The sequence below is a fragment of the Plasmodium gonderi genome (assembly GCF_002157705.1).
Source record: "Plasmodium gonderi DNA, contig: Chr12, whole genome shotgun sequence".
Lineage (NCBI taxonomy): Eukaryota > Apicomplexa > Aconoidasida > Haemosporida > Plasmodiidae > Plasmodium > Plasmodium gonderi.
Genome location: NW_021628937.1, coordinates 229,330 through 250,813, shown reverse-complemented (window position 1 = coordinate 250,813; position 21,484 = coordinate 229,330). Strand labels below are relative to the sequence as shown.

Sequence of the window (21,484 nt, the reverse complement as noted above, 5' to 3'; positions counted from 1 at the left end):
ATATTTTTCTTTTAATTATGTATAACGGAGCATGGAAAATATGTATTTTACCTTTGTAGATTTCTTTGTGAAATGCACATGCAGATATGCATTAAGGAAAAAGAAGAATTATTTAACTTGTTACTACTTCTTAAAATTCATAAGGATTATTTTATTTTACCATTTTTTAAGTATATCCTTGTATTTTATATTATTATTTTTTATTTAATTTTTACCATTCATTGTAAGAACTTCCCTCCTTTTGAAGTTAATATAGTAATTACAGTTAAATATGGTCTTATAGAATTCGATAAAGTAAAATTATAATAATTCACAATATATCAATCATTTTCTATTAATATAAATTTATTCTTATTGCATTATTTCGCGTGTTAGAGGAAATTATATCATTATGAATGCATAATATACTTTGTAATATATTAATTTATTATTTACAGTATGGTATAAAATTCTTACTATCTTCTAATAAATGATATGAAATTTATTTATATGTAATTAATATTCATGTTTTATAAATTATATTTAACTTTTTTTTGTATCTGCATTATTACTTATTTATGTTTATGAATTATATATTTCTTTTTGGTTCATCAATTTATATTTTTTTATTACATATATATTTTTTTTTAAGAAATGTAATTTATTTCTTTGAGAGTAGTAAATGTAAATTTGAATTTACGTATGAATTTGAATAATTTTAATCACTAATACAATATGAAATGTGTATAAAGAAATATATAATTAATAATCATTACATATTATAATCTGTTTTTATATTTTAAGCAGACTCTTCTTATGCGTCACCTGCAGGTATTTATTTATGTATGGATAGTTTATTTTGTTTTTCCATATATAGCATAAAATAATATTTTTTAGCACTATTTACAATAATTATTGAATGTGAGTTAAAATATTAATTAATATATATATGTAAAGGTGACATTACACAACTCAGTGAATGAAAGGTATTACTATTAATTAATAAATGTAATAGTATTTTACTTTAATTTTCACTTCATATAATTACATTTTATTCAAATATAGCATGCATGAAAAAAGGTGAATAAAAAGCATGTCTTCCTTAATTATTATTACAAATTTGCTTTTTTTTTCTTAATATATTTATTAATTATGAGAATTATTATTAAAGTATTAGGCAGAAACAAAATATGATTATTATCCTATTTGAACAACACAGTCAGAAAAAAAATTGAATAAATGAATTACATATTTACAAAGGATATGACATAATACCGTACCTAATATATATATATATATATATATATATATATATATATATATATATATATATATATTGCTAAGATACATATTCTATAAACTATATCCATGGAAAAGATATCTTATAATTAACCAATTAATTTTAATAGCTTTAGTTATTAATATTATTATAAGTTGTAATAAGTTTAAGGAATAAAATTTTGCTCGTAAAATTTAAAAATTGAATAAGTAATATTATTTTAAAAATAAAATTATATTAAGATTATTATAATTATAGAGTGCACTGTATATAATTGTTATGATAAAATTATTAACAACATAATTTCTAATGATTTAAATTAAATATTTTTTTATGATAATTATATATATCTTACTTTATTTTTATATTTAATATATAAGAATTGTGGTATGCATATGTAATAAGAGTACTTTCTTGCATTATGTATTTTGTAATTTTATTGCAATTAATAATGATAAAAATTTATTCTTCATAGAATATTTTAAACACAGAATTATTTTTCATTTAAAAAACTGTTTTTCACACTAAACATGCTATGGTTATATGAATGATCCTTCTATACTAATTTACTTAATATAAAATTGAAATATGAATAACTAAAATATAACTAACATACTTAGAGTGTATTTAATACCAGGAATATAACATATTCTACAAAATTTTATAAGATTACAAATCTGTTAAATTTCTTATTTAAAATAAGACATAAGGGAATATAATTAACCTTATATATTGTGCACCTATTATACAAGACATAAATGCGAATTTAATAAATAAACACTTACCCATTATTACTATCATTTGATACATGTCATTTTCTTTCCTCTTTGTAGCAATAAATAGTATTTGTAACTTTAATATTAACTATAATGTGGTTATTGGGATGAAAGCGTATCAATTTATTAATGATTTTATGTGTTTGTCATAAGCCACTTTATATTAAATGACATAAATTTCGATATGTATTTTTTCGCTATTATTTTAAAAATATATCCTATTTATTTATTTTATTCTTTCGTATGTCTTAATATTAATTTACTTAATATATTTTTTTATTTATTTCTTAAGGAATGAAAGAAATGAACAATTGTTGTGCACTTTGATATTATTTTGAATAAAATAAAAATTCGATATATTGCATGATAGGAGTAAATTTTTTATTTAGATTTGATTATTCAAAAAAAAAGCTTTTAATTAATTTCATTATAAATATACACTATTTTAAATTTTGTACACTCTAAAATTTTTAAATGTATATGAGTATTATGAGTGGTGTAATGTAATGCTATAAAAAAAATGTAATCATAAAAATGATGTATTTTTGTGAGGATAAAAATTTATGCATATTTGTAAGACAGATTTAATCATTATTCTAACGCTATAGTAATCATAATTAAAATAATAATAGATGGAATGCAATTTTGTAAAACAGTAATTAATTTTTTAATATATTAAAATTTTTTATAGGTTCTATAAAATCCTTATGTAATAATATAAAAGTTTCTAATTTATTAGCTAAGGCATTTTAGGACTAGAACAGATATATCATTATATTTTTTATATGCATCAATATAACCAGCAATAAATTAAGTACAATTATTTTATTTAGGAGACGCCTTTTCGAAACTGTGGAATAATTCATACATTTTATAGAATTATGTAATGTCGTAAAACATATCAGCATTTATATATTCTACATATAAATTAAACAATTCTAAATTGAAGTAATATTTATTATTTTCGCAAATTCTTTGATTAAATTCATAATATTATATTGAAAATTATATTTTAATACTTCCTCATTATACATCCCATAATTCAAGTATTTGCATCCTATATCTGCGTAATAACAAACATCTATTTTTTTTATCTTATTTAAGTAATTCTATAACTTGATAAAATTCTTTGAGTAATTTTGGAATTATATAGTGTTGAAAATGTCATAGACATATAAATAAACAACATATTAAGAGTAATAAAAACTATCTAATTTAACATTTTATATAGTTAATAAATTTACAACAACATATATAAAGGAAAACAAAAGGTATAACATAAGAATATCAGAATTAATATTTATATGGATGTCCTATTGTGTTGTATCAATAATAACGTAACAGTGTCATAATATAATATTCATTTTTATTGTTTTATAGAATTGTAAATATTTTTATGAGTCTCCCCTATTTGGCAATATATTGTATAATATATTATTCTTACAAAAGAATTTTACTTGAATAAATAAAGCCATTCATATATGTATGCTAATTATATTAATATATTTATGAATAATACATGTTTTTTATTATTTTAAAGATAAATGAATATATGTTAGTGTATTTACTTCTATTATGTTGTGTTTATAATAAGAATATATTATATATATTTAACAATATAGTATAAAAACTGTTGATCAAAGCAAAAATATGTCAGAAAGGTTAATGTTACAAATTAATTATATTTTTCGATTCTTATTTAAAAATTATAAATACATAATTTTTTTAATAACATTTTATCTAAAATAATATATTATATTTAACGTAGATGCATATAGTAATCAATGGACAATATATACATTTATTTTCTTCTTCTTAATAATTGTACATAATTAAAGATAATTGGATTATGTTATTAATAAAACATTATTTCGAGAAACTAATTAATTACTGATATATAAGAAATATTAATTAAATTATTATATTTAAAAATTATAAGGGATTATACTATTATATTATACAGTTAACAATATTTCATGACCTTATATATAATGTTAATTTGAATAAAAGAGGAAACATTATATAAATATATTAATGGACAGTAATTTATATCAAATTAGGGGAAAGAGTTTTCTAAATAATAACTATCCTAATTTAATATTGAATATTTTTTTTAAATACACGCTCCATTTATATCTATGAGATGTATTTTTATATATAGCTTCATTCATAGTGGAAGAATGTAAAAAGTATATTCATTTAATAGACTTAATGAATTATATAAGTTTACTGTTTACATCACACATATATATAGAAAAAACTAAGTTTTCATATTATTTATTAATTATAAATAAAAAAATATAAATACATTAAATATTTTAAAAAGTACATATGTCAAATAAAGACATCATTGAATTTTAACATAGTGAAAATGTAAAGGTCATGCAAAAATTAGAGAACATTTAATGGAAATGCAACATATAACATGTTATTCTTATATGTGGTATTATAATATTCCATATGCATATACACTATAATAATTATAAAATATATAATATTTTCTGGTTTTTAAATTATTTATCATTCTTTAATACTATGTTAATATTTATTCTATTTCACTAAAATATTACTATATCATACTGTATTAATTTAGTAAAAAAACAAACCAAGTACAATAAAAAAAAATTGTTCCTATATTTGAAGAAACCTTTTAATAATTTTTCACACGAAAATTTGTCACTATATATGGGAAGTTAATTATGAATGATCTATTATATTTTATTAATTTTAGTATTTTTATTAGGTATAATGATATCTTAGAAAAATACGTAGAATGTTGTATTTTTTACAAATACATGTGCAGAGATCATATTTGTTTTCTAAAATGCATAGTGTTAAAAGGATACACTTTTTTAAATAGTTAAAAGAGATTATGCAAAAATACATCATTAGGAACAAAGCTTGGCATCATTTTTATTTATATGCTGAAACAATGCTTTTATATATTTTTTATGAGAATCGTACTATTATAAGTACACTAAATATATCGTTTAAATTTTTGGAGGAATAATTTTTATTTTTGGGTATAATGTATATGTACGTTCACTTTAAAAGTACATATAGATACGTTTTTTTTTATTTTTAAGGTCACCTTATTATTTTTTTAATTATATCCTTCAAATTTTCACAATTAAAAAAAAAAAAAAATTATATAATATTGTAGCAAGCACAATAATATTTATTTTAAAGGCATTACATTTTAAACTTTTTTTTTTTGCATAGTCTTTATTTGTGTGTTATCATTAAAGTAAAATGCATAAGCTGTATGTTAGAATAAAACAATATTACTCCTTTGATTAATTATATTTTTCAGAATTATGTAATGATGATATTAGTAATACAAATTTTAACTACAATATATATTAATTTTTCTATTGCTACATAGTTATACTTATGTATTACTATAACTGAAGTAATTACTTTATCACACTGTACATTTATAACTATTTAAATTTCTATATATAGTATTCCCCAAACATTATTATAAATTAAGTGTTTGTAAGAAATATATCTTGAAAAATATATTTTTAAGAATATTTAATATATGTTAATTTTTACCACACTTACATTTATTGTTATGAACCTTAGGATGAACGGCGTAATAATGTGCTAATGTTAAAATAAGTAATAGGATTACATATTATTTTAATTATTCATGTAAATTTCTTTAGTAATGTGTTTTTCTAAAATAATTATTTTTATTAACATTAGATAATATGTTATATTATCTGTAATTTATTATGTTATATCCCACGTTTTGTTAAAAATTAATATATGACAATTTTTTGTATTATCCTTTATTTATATCATCATTATTTTAATATAAATTATATCTTTATAATATTTTCTTATGATTCTAACAATTTTATATGTTAAAAGTTGTTTTGTTTGAAAAATGAATAATGCCATAAATAATACCATTATAAAATACGATATGAATTAATTATTAATAGTAAAGAATTACATATTATCTTTCTAAAAAAAATCATTTTAAGTGATAAAAAATATTTTATGAAAATGAAAAAGAATAGTTAATAATTATATCAGCTGATATTATATTTTAAGTTGATCTATGTTAAATATAATTTGTCCTGATTCTAAATAGTGGTATAATTTAGACATAATAATTGAGGTAATTTGAATAATACTATATGTGAAATAACATACTGTTTTATATACAAAATTGTTTTTTTAATTTTGAAACATGTTTTTACTTTTTGTTTTTTTTTTTAATATACAATGTTTTAAAATTATATATACTTAAATGTATTTGTGCTGCTTAGTGATATAGGAGAATATAAGAATTATTTATATTATAAGAATATTTAAAAAAAGTAAAATCTCAATAACATTAGAAATATATAATAATTTTAAGATAGTAATAAGATGTCTTATTATAAATAAGTAATACATATATATATCCACAAAACATTTAGGATAATTTGAATAATATGGCTGATAATGTGGTGAAGGAAGCAATACAGTTGCTGAATAAAAATGTAAGACATCCTTTGTTCATCAGAAAAACTATATGCGACACTTCTTATGAGTGTGTCATTTCTGTATAAGAACAGAATAAATGAATATATTAAAATTAATTCTTATATGTATAATTATTTTTAATTGTTTTTATATCAGGAATCAGTTAGTAATGATTTAAAATTTATTAAGTTTTATAATATGATAATAAATACTATTATTAATAACACATATAAGCATGGAACATTTAACAAATGTGGTAAACGTGCTATGTGTGATATAAAGGATAATTCGATTCGTCACATTTGTTGCAATGCTGAATATATAATTCAAAAATGGGGTTCAATTTGTAAAGAATTTCGTATAAATAATTATACGTGTAATGATTTTTTTATTTATTGGTTATATGGAAAAATAAATGAGAGTAAATGCAACGCAAATGAAATTAATCAGCTTTATAATAATGTAAAAGATTATTGGAAATGCGGAAAATCTGATAAAAATTGCGTCAACATTGATAAAAAATGCGTCAACATTGATTATAAATGTGTGAACACTGATAAAAAATGCGTCAACATTGATAATAAATGTGTCAATACTGATGAAATATGCGTTGAATCTGACATAAAATGCTTCAGAAAATTTTGGCATATAAAAGAGAAGAATGTATTAAAGAATAAAAAAGAATTATATGATTTTTTGCAGTATTATAAAACTATAAAAATTTTAGTAAATAAAAATAGTTCTGTACACAAAGAGAAGTATTGTAATTATATAAATTATATTTTTCTTTTATATGAAAAAATTCATAAAGATTATAATGCGTTACATTCAGGATACTATGATGAAGAAATAGAACGCTTTAAAAATATTTTCAAGGATGTAGATAAGGAGTTTGCATTTTTACAATCTCAATGTTCCAAGAACAAGGTAGAATTAGTATTAGATAACGATAATAAAAAAGTACGAGCTATAAGAGAAGATTTAACTACGAAAATTACAGAAGAATCCTTGAAATTGTTTCAGAACATAGAAACGGTACACTAGTTACACCTTCACATAAAAATAGAAAATGTGTATATTAATGTTCATATAAATAATTCTTGCAAGAATTTTCTATTATTAATAAATGTAAAAAAAATTTCCTTTGTGATAAGTATCTATTATTGTTACATATTTGGTCTAATTTTCTACATTCAGGGTAACTTATGGAAGACTTTACAAATACATAAATTTTATTCATGGTTAAATCAAAAATATGAAGAAATTCAAAAAATACCAGAGAATCCTGTATCCTCAGAAGAATATATTAATAAAAATACGACATTTAACAAATTATATAGTACTATTAAAAATATATTAACTTCTGGAGATTATACTTTTTCAAAACAGAACAATTCAACTATTAATAAGAACTGTGATTATATTAACTATTGGTTATATGGGAAACTGAAGGATAATGAAGATTTTAGAAATATCATTCCATTTCTTTACGATGTTAGGAAATTGTTTGTTAATGATAAATTGTGCAAGAGTAAAGTATATAATTTTCATATTGAACATTTAGAAAAAAAAATTTTTTTATATAAATTTTTAGAATTTTACAAGATTTTAAGATCTAAATTTGATGTTCAAGAGAATGGTAAAAAGATTGAATACTGCAATTATATAAAGGAAATTTTTAATTTATACAAAGATATGGAACAGGATAAAGAAAATTTACGTGCATACGCTGAAGAAATAAATTATTTTAAAGAAACATTTTTAGAAAATATTCATGAATTAAGCTTCTTAAGTAACAGATGCCCTGGAAAGTGTCTAAAAGATATATTCAGTGATAAATATAAAAAAAAATGCAAGTCGGAACAAGAACCATCAAGTGAGAAGCAGAATGCCGCATATGAACAATGCTCTGAACATAACAGTTCTACTATACACAACAGTGAAGATGAAAATGTAAAATGGTTTATGAAATTTAATTTTCATAACTATTATATAATTATTATGTGTATTATATAATGCAATTTATTATTTTTTGCAAATAAATCTTATGTATTAATCTAATTTATTTATGTTATATAATTTCAGGATCTTATTCTAAAAGATACACAATTGTATAAATTATACAATGAATTCAATAATGATATCAACAATGATTATGAAAATTATTGCACAGAATTAAATCGTTTTGAATGTAAATATAAGGGGGGTTTTAAACTTTGTTCTAAGCTTGTAAAAAATTTAATGCATCTATCTAGAATGCCAAAAAATGAAGAACGTAATAAACATTGCTACGCATTAAAACATTGGTTACATGAAGAAATAAGGAAAATATTTCATTCCAATTATACTGATGTAAGTACTGAACAAGTAATGAAAAAATTTAAAGAAGTAGCTTTTTATGTTAATAATAATTATTTATATGACAAACCTTGTTATTGTTTTTTCGATGGCTCTTTGAATACATGGAAGGAGGAGAAGCAATTGCATGATTATTTTCAAACTTATGATCAAATTAAAAATATGATTGAAACAAATGATAAAGATTGCAAAAAATATTTTAATTATCTTACTTCAATTAATAAATTATATGGAGATCATTTACAGAAATGCTGCTATTGTTATTATGATGGCGAGTGTAGTGAAGATTGTCCAAATTACTTCAAATGTAGTGATGAGTTTAATCCATATAATATTTTTTTAAAATTAAAATGTGGGGAAGAGTATATAAAAAAATTTAAAGAGGTTAAAAAGGCGCCATCCATCGATCATTATGTCATAACAGCAAGTCTAAAATCATTACTATATAGAAATATGAAAACAGCATATGATATGTTCTACATGATCACATTATCCATTTTTGGAATGCTTGGAATGTTTCTAATATTTTTTATTTTCTATAAAGTAAATAAATATAATTTTGTAAATATATATACATTGTATTTTTATTTTTAGTCTCCATCACTTAAAATCATAAGCTAAATAATCAATATGTTATACATATATGTATTAAACACAATTTATTTTAGTTTACCCCTTTTGGACCATATTTACATAGAAATGTGATTAATAATAAAAAAAGTAACAATAAAAATTATAAAGGATATGATACAAAATCGTTACGAAACAATCTAAGACATCCGAGTAAAAAAAGAAACGATAGGAAAATTCAATTTTCTTATCTAACTGCATAGGATACTTCTAACTAGTGGAAGGATTAATATCATAAAGCTTAGTATATATATGTTAGGAAGCATTAAAGCAAGTTTTTGTAAGATATTCAATATGATTTGCATGATGATAGGAAATGTCTAAGTTAAAAAAGAATGTATTTATTATTTTTTTAAAACATTTACCTTTTTTTTTTTTTTTATCTGTTAACTTTATAGCTTTAGAGATGTTCTTATAACTTAAATTTTTTTTTTTTTATTTTCCCTTTTAATTTATGTTTATGTAATATTTTTTTAGAATTTATATATAAAAGATAATATAGGAAAATAAAAAATGATGATAATTACCTTATATTATAAAGAATTTGTCAAATATTTGTTATAAGATAGCAATGTTAATTGGTAAAATCATATTTCGCACGAATGTATTAACAAAATGGACTAAAGTAATCAAAAATGTAGAAATAAAAAATTTATGAGCTTCTTAATATTATTTAACGTTGAATTTTCATTATATATTATTGGCTTTGTTCTATTAGTGTATTAAAAATATGTATATTGAAAATGAAGTATTAAGGAGTTTTTAAGATTTCAATATATGGGTTTACAAAAAGTTACCTTTTTTATAAAAAGAAAACAGGGTTCGATATATAGAATCAATATATTACACAATAAGAACTTAACATGTTTTATTATGTTGCACTATTGTATTACTGTTATCAATAAAATCATTAAGAAAATACTTAGTTCAGTATATATTAAAAAATAAATAAAAATATTTATAGCATTTTGCAATATGGTGAAGAAGATATAATTTTATAATATTTAATTATGTATATGTAGGAATTAATGTGTTTTAGACAAAATTTTGGGTATAGAAATATAGATCAGTAATATATTTTATTATAATTAAATAATTGTGTTTTTCTCTCTAATGAAAATAAAAATAAAATATATTTTAACACCATACAATATTGTTAGAATATTAATTGTAAATTATTACATCTTATGGAGTATTTATATATATAGTAATACACTAATGTTCAAAATTTTTATGAATGATTAGGAACTTGCTAATTATTTAAATTAAGACCATAAATATAAAAAAATCCTACAAATAATGCTCAGAATGATGTAATTTAAATTAGTAAAACAGGATAAGGCTACATATTAATAAGAAATATTTTTAAGCAGAATCATAAAAAAAGGAAACAATAAGCTCTATTAAAATAGTTTAATTATTTTATATTTTAATTATTATAAAATGACATAATTTAGAAGCTATGATATAAATTATTGTAATAATCCAATTAAATGTTATACACCCTTATCACATACATTAAATAGAATATATTTCATCCTACATAATAATTGAGACCTATGTCATGGGTAGAGATGTATAAGGTTAAAATATATATTCTTAATATTTAACTATGTACAAATCATTTAAAGATCATTTATTGGATTACTTTTTATAAATCATATTTTATACATAAATATTTTACATTTTCAATCATAAAACAAAATATATAACACTTTTAGTTACAATACTGTAATAGTTGTAAATACGAAATAAGAATTAACATAAAAAAAGAAGAAAAAGACTTTCCTTTACTATAATATATTTAGTTTATTTTTGGATTAAATGCGAGTGAAATACATAACATGGAAGTATTTTTTTTAGAATGAAAAAAACTATTTAACTGTGTGTTTAATTATTAAAAAGCTGTATTGCAATATATGAATATTACAATAATACCACACAATTTATATGACATATAACATGTGTATTGACTTAAAAGAATAAATTAAAGTTAAAAAAAAAATAAATTAAGAATATTTTTTAGGTTTCCATATTTCTCCTAAATAAAGTATAACTACATTTATTACACTTGCTGTAATGAAAATTATAGAGGTGCTAAAAATATATATATGTAAAGTACGATAATTTAAATATCATAATTACCACTAAATCTTCAAAAGACAGTTTGAAGTTGTAAATGTTATTTCAAATTATTATGTTATACAGAAGATAACAATTTATAGACATTAAATTTACGGCTATGTACATAATTTTCGACGTTACAAATATGTAAAAGTAGTAAACACTTTGAATTTTTTTTTATTTTTCAAAAGAAGTTTTTACGAAAAATTAAAAAAAAAAATTTTATTTAATAATATCTTCTTTTATTTATATATAAATGCAGTATCATGCTTATAAAGTAATTAATTTATTAAATAAAAAAAATTATAGTGATTGAAAAAACAAAGTTTCCTTATTTTAATTAGGGGGAAATTAATGGAATAAAACTTGATTACCATATATAGCACGTTTTAATAGTACAAATATAACTAAAAAAAATATACTTATGATTATTATATTGCACACATAATAAAATTAAAAACAATAAATATGTACTATACACATACTGACAGGAAGAGCCTTTTATTTCTTTGCTTCGAATGATACCTTTTTTGCAATCAAATTAGCATGAAAAAAAAAAAAAAAATTATGTTATTACATTTATTCTTAAATAACTTAAAGAGATAATAGATATCATACTACATTTTATATTAGTTAAGGAATTTTACTATTACAAAATACTTTTAACCTAACTGCAAAGATTGTATGATGCAAATATAATAAATGCTTGAAATTGTCAAACAAAAGTACTATGAGTAAACATTAATTCAAAGCTACATTTTTAATTTTATTATTATTAAAACAATTTATTCTATTATATATCATTAATGGATTTACAAATGATAGCATTAAATTTTTATATATTTTATTCATAACTTAACATTTTTATTAAAAATGCTTTTATACATTAAGTTAATTATTATATATATGATTAACCTTAATTGTAACTAAGAATATGCTCTTAATGTAAAACACTATTCGAAAACAATACCTCTATGTTATGGAGTGTATTGTGTAAAAATAGGTTACTTATTGTGATTTTGTATGTACACACAGATATATCATAAAATAATTAATTAGTCTTTGTGAATTTTATTCATGTGAAAACATGGAAACCTTGACTGAGGATGAACTGGTACTTATTCGAAATTTGTTGAGAGAATATAAGGCGATTTTTTATTTTTGTAGTGGAATAATCAATATGATAAATGAAAGATATTACCCTGGAAAAGGCATATAATAGAGTACGTTTCATTTTTACTACTTAATTTCCAGGAGAACCTTTTGAAAAAGTTACCTGCCCATGAAGGGTATAAGAAACTTGAAGAAGAGGTTAATGGCAATGAGCACGATAGTAAATGTAATGACCTAGGAAGTGATGCGACTGTTAAAAATATTTGTACAAAATTTTTGAGGAATATAAAAGATTTAATCGATTCAAAAATTAATAAGAAAGAACACACAGATAAAACTTTGTGTTTAATTTATTGGATACTTGATGAATTAAGAAAGCATGTTAGTCATAATTCAAGAATTATTAATGGAGTAGACATTAATAAAATTGTTCATGTGGGGAATAGATTTTACAGGGAGCATAACCCAAATGTTTTGTTCTATGACTATGAATTAGATTTAGAAAAGTCAAAAGAAGAAAAACATTTGTATGACTATTTTAAAAATTATGACAAACTTATTAAATGTGACAGTGATGATTGCAAAACTTATTTAAAATATGTTAATTATATCAAAAAAATATATTATAAGCATAAAATGGGGTGCATGTGGTGGAATTGTGATTATTTTAATTTTCATGAAAAGTACTATCCTCATGTTCTGATATCACTACTAAAAGAAAAAATTAACAAATTTAATAATTCGGAGAAAAATGGAAATCCAGGAGAAAATTCTGAACAATCATCGGGTTCCAAAAGTTCCAAAACCGAAGTTGGCATGAAAATTAAGTATATATATTGCTCTAAAATAAATGATACAGACATAACGTTAAATAGATATAAATGTGAAGACCCAGCATATCGTCAACACTCAGAAAAAAAAACTTTTGGTAAACCTGTTAAAAAAGGGCCTCATGGGGTAAGCACATTACAAGCTCTCAGGGGAATAAATGATTCAAGGTGTATGGCTGTTTATGATAATAAAAATAATTTCCTTGGCCTAAATTGCAATGCTACAAGATATGAACATAAAAATGAATTAAAATACACAAATATGAATAATAAAGAAACAATGGACCCAAAAGATGGAGCTCGTAAATTAGTAGATTCAAAAAAAGAAATAAAAAATTCTGAAGATTCTGTGAATGTAATGCCAGGAACTGAATTGTTTTCTGCGTACCGTTATGTATCAAGCAAGGATATTGAACATGGTAATATTGAAGAGGAAAGTACTTCAGATTTACACAGTATACAACCTGTAACATTATTTCCTGAAGTTTTAGAAGAAGAACGTAAACGCTACATGGATCCTATAGATCATACATGTGAATATTACATTTCAAAAGAAGATGAAATAGTTTGCGTTAAAAAATTAAAAGTAGATGATTATACGAAAAATGTAAAATATAATGATTTCACAATAACAAATAAAGTAGCTGAATTAATAATCAGGGAAACAGATGGATTACTAGAGGTGTTAGACAAGAATTCTATCACATCAAACTTCAGCATAAACCGCATTCTTACTGTTGTTGCTTTAATTGTTGGAACTTTTATTGTTCTTTTTTTTTACATTAAAGTTAATAAGAATATCACTGTAAAATATCAATAGTTTATGATATTACGTAAAAATTATGTATTTTAAAAATATGTAATTGCGATACATATTTTACTTTTCATTTTTGTACATTAGTTTACACCTTTAGGATACTACTTACGTAAGCATTTGTTGAAAAGGAGAAAAGTCAATAATAATATTTATAAAAAAAATACGTCGAAAATACCTTCACGTAATAAGAAATCATATCCTATAAATTCTCAAAAAGAGCGAATACAAATATCCTATCAGTATAAATAAGATGCTTTGTCTTATATTTATATATTGTAAACAAAAATTTTAGGAGTGTCCACACCATAAAATGTGTGCAAATATATATATGTAGTTATAATAAATTAAAAAAAAAAAGAAGAGCTTCATATATATGATATGAATAACGTGAAAAAAATAAACCTATGTTTTAAAAATATAGCAGCTAAATGGTTATAGTAATACACATATTTTGTAAATATCTCAATGTGAAACAAACAATGTTTGACAACATTATTAAGTTTAGAATACTTTTTAATCTTAATATATTACAAATAGAAAATAAGTAATAGGAGGGTGTATATGTTACATATGTAATATAAACAAATGTATATTGTGTAGTTACAGATATGAAATAGAATAAGAACATTATTACGTTTGAAAAGAGGGAAAATTGATTTCCACATACTTTTGAATAAAGAAAAAAATACAAACAATATTCGACACAGGTAATATTGCTCAATATAATGTAGACAATTATGTTTCCTTTAATATCTAGGTTTGTTGTGTAGGATATTTATATTTATTTACATTATGTAATAGTAAAAAAAAAAATATATAGCATTCCTTATTCTTCCTCAATTTGTTGAGAGATAAAATAAAAAATATATCATAATTTAAATTAATTAATATGTATATTTAATGATTAAGTATATGAGGATTCTTTTTATATGAAATATCAAATATTACATTTATTAATTATTTGATAACCATATATATATATATATTTTATAATTATTTTTAATTAAATGTTCTACATTAGAACTATTCTTTAATTTACCTGTTTTTATAATGCACCGTTTTGAATAATATACTTGATCAACCTTGTTTGAATTACATACCTTTATTTTCATGAAGCATATATTAAATAATATATCACTTTAGTGAGTTATAATTCTATTTTTCTATTGTGGTTATGTGTATTCATACACGTGTTAAAATTTGCTTATTAAAAACATCACTATATTTTCATTATACATTTAATTAATGAGTATATCCAGATCTTCATTTTAACTGTTATTTTGTTCTATATTTGTTTACAAGCTTCTCGAATTCGGCCATGATTTATGTATGTAATTTGTATAATTCCATTTTTATTGTTATAATAATTATTATTAGTTTCTAAATCACTTAGTATTTGTAAAGCACAAAACTACACACATTGCAATATATTATATAAGCATAATAAAAATACAATAAAAACACTGTTTTCTGTCTATTTAACAATACATAGAATAAAATAAATTAATATTTTATATTAATAAAACCTTTTTATAAAATATAAAATATTGTTTTCTTTATAAAATTTGTCTTTGTGTGCTAAAACATTGTTTATTTAGTTCGGAATAGTCATAATATATCGTTAATTACACGAAAAAGTTTGATTAATGAGTAGGATAACACAATTTTAGTACAAATCTCTTTTTAAATTCATGAAAAAATAACAAATATTGAAATATACTTGGTGTTGAATAAACATAACGATGAGCTGTGTCCCCATTTTTTCTATAATAACTTGCATCTATAAATTTTTGTTATGTTAAAAAATACCCTCACTATTATTACTTTTAAGCTTTTCATTTATATAGCTTGCATTCTTTTTTAGTATACTCATTATTGAAATAAGTATATTTAAATAATTTATGCACAGATAAAAATTTTATCCTTTTTAAGTAAAATTTTTAGTTTATAACCTTTTTTAATTGAAAAAGTAAAATAATGTTCTTATATATAACATATTGTGACATCATAGTGAATTAAAAAAGGATCTTTGTAGTGACAAGAAAATATATACTACACAACAAGCAATAAAAAATGACTATTACAAAATTTATTAGTAATTTATTTCTTTTATTTATTAAAATGTTATTTGTCCTTCTCATATTAAGCTAAATATTTTGTGATAGATTTTTTCCTTTTATTTATATTTAAATATTGTGAAATGGTATTCGTGAAACATGAAAAAAAAAAATATATACATGAAATTCATAAAACCTATAAAAAACAAATGAGATTATTATATTTGTATGCATTTTAGATTCAAAAGCATGTGTTGTTATTCAGCTATTATATGACAATGTTTATATTTACAAAATAATGTGCTTAAGTTATAGGAAGTTGAATTCCTTTTTTAAAGAACCACAATAATAGTTATATTTTATAGTTACATAAATTATGTGTAATTTTTACTCAGACTTATCATTAAATATAGAATTATTGCAAGTTAATGTATAAACTATTAATTGATGTAAAACTATGCATCTTCCATTATTTAATATTTTCCATAAAATGCTATATCCCTAATGTTTATTTTATTTTTTCAATATTATGAATTTTCCTTTCATAAGATAGAAATAGGATTGAAATGGCTTAACCTTAAATTGAAATAACAAGTTTGTTATTCACATTAAGTAGTTATTTAAAGTGTTCTTGAGGAATTATAAGGCAAAAACTTTATGTCTCCAGTATTTATATGTAGGCATTTATGACCCTGAAGGCAGTTGTTATTTATTGAACATATATTAAAGAATAAAATGACAGACCAAAGTGGGAAAGAATGGGTGAGCTATTATTTTATTTTTTTTATAAGTTATGAATAGATTAATTATATGTATGCCTTAATTATATTTTACTCAATTTCTTCTTTGAAGGAAAATTTTGCTTATTTGTAAATATTTTTTGATATATAGCATGATGAGTTGGATTGGCTACCTTCATTTGATATATATAATAAATTGGAAAGCGTAAATGTATCAGGTATTAAAAGTGATTGTGATGATTTAAAAAGTGTGAATAAAGATGTAGTACAGATATGCAAAATGGTGGCAGAAAATTTAAGGGATTTAGATAACTTAAGATCTAATGTACCTACAGATCCTTGTTATTATATGCAACACTGGACGTATTATAAATTAAGAAAATTAATTTCTGTACATCCCAATTCAATTAATAAAGAAAGTATTTATGATAAACTTAAAAAAATAATGGATAATATTAATAAAGAAGTATTAAAAAGGCACCCCTGCAAATACTATTTTGATGGTGAATTCAGTGAATGGAAAATTGAGAAAGATTTCCATGATTACTTTAGAAATTATGACAGTATTAAAAACTGCAATCCTGAAAAACATGATTGTGAAAAACTATTGGAATATGTTACCCATATTACTAATTTGTATAGAGAGAAAGAAGAAGACTGTTGTTTTTATGGAATGTTGGATCAAGATTACTGCAGACCGTATTTTAAATGTGAACCCGATTACAATCCTCATGAACTTCTAAGTATATTAAAAGACAAAATTCAAGAATCAAATAAAGTAAAGGACACAGAAACGAAGGCTGAAAACAGTGTAAAGGATAATATTAATGTGGTTCCACATTCAGACGGTAGCTTGTCGGATGAAGCTAATGATGAAACCCTTCCTACAACATCACGTGATATATTATTTGAGGATACTACTTCTTACAGTGCATTAGAAAAATTATATGATATGTTTAATTTAAATTATTTTCGTCCATCTATCGTAGTAGCATCACTTCTTGGAACATCCCTCTTTTTATTTTTTTACTATAAGGTAATTACGAAATTTTTATTAAAAAATATATATTTAATGATGGTTCCTTTATTTAACTTTTTTTTAATACATAATAGCAAAATAAAGATATTTAAATATGTTTTATTTTTGTTTTTTTTACATTAGTCTACTTCCCTTGGATCAAGTGTAAATAAGAAGGAATTAAAGAAAGACATATTTAACTATAATTATGATGAATACCATGACAAATTGTCGGAATATGAAGTAGATTCACAATTTTTAGGTCATAAGAATGAACGTATATATTTGTCTTATTCTGGTACATAAAAAATTGCTGGTAAAGAATGTTTGTAAACTAATTTAATAATAAGATGCAACTGATATAAAAAGAAGTTTTATGTGCAATTTTTATTAAAAAAATTGGAAAGTATTAAGGAAGAAGCTATGAAAAATATAGTTTATAAAAAATAGGGCTACAAATTAACATCGTAGAAATGAGAACTTACTTATATGCATGATAAACACAGATATAACAACGCGTGAATTCATAAAATGGAAATTATAAAATGGATTAAAATGTGAATACAACAAACATATAATAATATTATACTTTTTAGTAAATGATCCTTAAAATGAGGATACAAACTATGAATATAAATGTTATAAAATATGTAACATAAAATGCAACTAATGGAAGAGAAATATGAAAAAATAGAATACACTAATGATATTAAGAAAAGTTAAATCCGTTTTACATAAGTTCTTAACAAACGTGATAATTAGAATATATGTTTCAGGGATATGTAAATTATAGAAAAAGTTAATGAATTAAGGAATAAATACTTTTAGTTTGTCTTGGTGATCCCCATTTTAGGGTATTACCATTACTTATTTTTGTTTTTTTGTTTTATGCTGGACAATAGTATACCCTTTTGTGTGTTAATAAATATTATATTATATGTGGCACACCAAATAGGGGTAATGTGTGCATAACATATATATATATATATATATGTTTTAAGGCTTAAATGGAACGTCTTTTTGAAAATTTATTTTTGATGGGTATAAAAGAATGTATTAATTATTTAAAATGAATAAATGTTTGAAAATGATAAAATATTATTTTAGGAATTGAAGTTGAGTCATGTGTATGGAATTGCATGGTTCACTCTAAACAGATATCTTTTAATATGTAGATGAATATAACGATGTTTATAAGAAAATTTAAATGTAGAATAGGGAAAAGAATGAGTGATGAAATAGTTTAAATGAGACATAAATTTAGGATACTATTGGTTTTAGAATTATAATCTTCAAACACTAAAAATATAGATAAAACAAGTACATGCTTTATTTAAGCAGCTTACTCTATTGGTTATATAATACTTAATGTAATATTTGAATTATTTACAAGGACTTAGGAAGTGAAGATAATACATTATTGTCACGAGCATAGCAATGATTACAAGACAAACATGTGCATGTGACCATTATTTTTAATTTATATTTTTTTTGTAATTATTTTTTTTAGTAAGTTCGTATATTATAAAGTAATATATGATGTTTTTTTACAACGGTTTAACCCTTTGTACACACAATTCATTGAACAATTTTGTGACAAAAATGTTTTGTTACTTATATAAACTGTTTATTTAACTTATTTTAATGTACAAATTTATGATGATATTACACTATTTATTGATGTTTTTATTAGTGCATATTAAATGCTCAGTATAGTATTAAAAAACAAATTCTATATTAGAACATAAGTATAAAAAATATGTTTTTTGGTATTTAAAAAAATTTGCTGATAAATTCAGAAAATGAACTATACAAGTATTCATATAAAGTTTTAACATTTGTATAGAACTTCAGAGTATATAATAACGATAACACATTGAAAATGCATCATTTTAAATTTCTTTTGTCAAGTATATAAAAATGTGTAAATTTTTTTTTAAACATAAACGTATATGTGTAAATTAACTAAATGTGTACAGTAAAAAATATTTTTTCTGTTAAATAGATCTGCGACAATGAGAAAAAATATAACAACATGTACACACATTTGTTAAATATTTGAAGTTTCACAAAAATTATAAATTTATGTAAGATTCAAAAAAAAAAAAAAAGTTTTATGAACAATACCTTTAATAAAAATTAATATAAAATAATTTATACAAAAAAATGAAATAATACTAAGTCCCATATATGACATGATTCTCAAATAAGAAGGGAGGTCATAAAATACTTGATATACACAGTTTTAGCAATATTCTCAATTTGTTGGAAGTTATAACATAAAAATAAATTTTATTCGATATTAAGAATTTAAGTTAAATAAATTATATAGCATAGTAATATATACAAAATGATATGAAGCTCAATGATTTTTAAATTCCCAAACTTAATATTTTAATATAAATATAAAAAATACACTCTTTACCCTTTTTTTATTTCCTTTAGTTTAAAGGTAATGAAGTACTCAATTTTGTGTAAGACAAATTAATTAATAATCAAAATGTATTATGGTAAACTATATGTTATTATGTTACGAATAAAGAAAAAAAATATTAGTTATCAGTATATTGCACAAACAAAAAAAAAAATAAGATAATAAAATATATATTATGCACACTATGTGAAGATGCACAAAATTATTTTTGTGCTAACAATTTTATCTGTTTGTAATATAAAAAAGGAATTTTACATTTTCCTTGTGCTTTAAAATAATAGACGGATTAAATCATTTTAAATATTTTTTCCCAAAGAATCATTATCATTATGTACCATTTTGTGCATATATATTTTATAAACAATGAGCACAAGACTGAAATGAGCAAGTTACATCTACATAATTGCAGTGCTAAAATAATTAAAACGTTTAATTGTTCCAAGAATTTATAAAATTTAATGCTGGGGAATGGGGAATATTTTAGGAGTTTGAAAATAATTTTTGATATGTTAAACAATAGACTAAACACTAATATAATGTAAATATAAAGATATGTTACGTAATTACATGTAAGTTATCAAATTTCATTTAGATTTATTTCAGATTTGAGGAACATATACATGATTTTATAATTTGTAAAAGTTATGAATTATTATGATTATATTTGAAGTTAACGTAGGATCTTATAAATGTTAGGGTTAAAATTTAAAGTGACCCGAAAATAACATTTGAAATAAGATAGAATAAAATAAACATTGTACTTTTTTAAACTATTTTTCTTATAAAAATATGTTAAAATAAGTACAATTATAGATAATTATATATTTAAATAAAATTAACATTCTGA

General features: G+C 21.4%; 3 protein-coding genes across 3 annotated transcripts; all 3 read left to right on the top strand.

The window, feature by feature from the left end:
- Positions 1–6,485: 6,485 nt before the first annotated feature.
- On the top strand, positions 6,486–9,707 carry PGO_120320 (variable surface protein; the record flags this gene model as incomplete). The annotated part of the gene is made up of 5 exons (XM_028688828.1): positions 6,486–6,533; positions 6,673–7,551; positions 7,714–8,469; positions 8,602–9,417; positions 9,543–9,707. 5 exons carry the CDS (start codon positions 6,486–6,488, stop codon positions 9,705–9,707), a joined length of 2,664 nt encoding a protein of 887 aa, XP_028544629.1.
- A 3,008-nt stretch (positions 9,708–12,715) lies between these two features.
- Positions 12,716–14,637, top strand: PGO_120310 (variable surface protein; the record flags this gene model as incomplete). Its single annotated transcript, XM_028688827.1, has 3 exons — positions 12,716–12,742; positions 12,823–14,358; positions 14,473–14,637. 3 exons carry the CDS (start codon positions 12,716–12,718, stop codon positions 14,635–14,637), a joined length of 1,728 nt encoding a protein of 575 aa, XP_028544628.1.
- A 2,543-nt stretch (positions 14,638–17,180) lies between these two features.
- Positions 17,181–18,509, top strand: PGO_120300 (variable surface protein; the record flags this gene model as incomplete). The annotated part of the gene is made up of 3 exons (XM_028688826.1): positions 17,181–17,207; positions 17,337–18,221; positions 18,348–18,509. The coding sequence occupies 3 exons, from the start codon at positions 17,181–17,183 to the stop codon at positions 18,507–18,509; spliced, it is 1,074 nt and encodes a 357-aa protein (XP_028544627.1).
- Between the last annotated feature and the right edge of the window lie 2,975 nt (positions 18,510–21,484).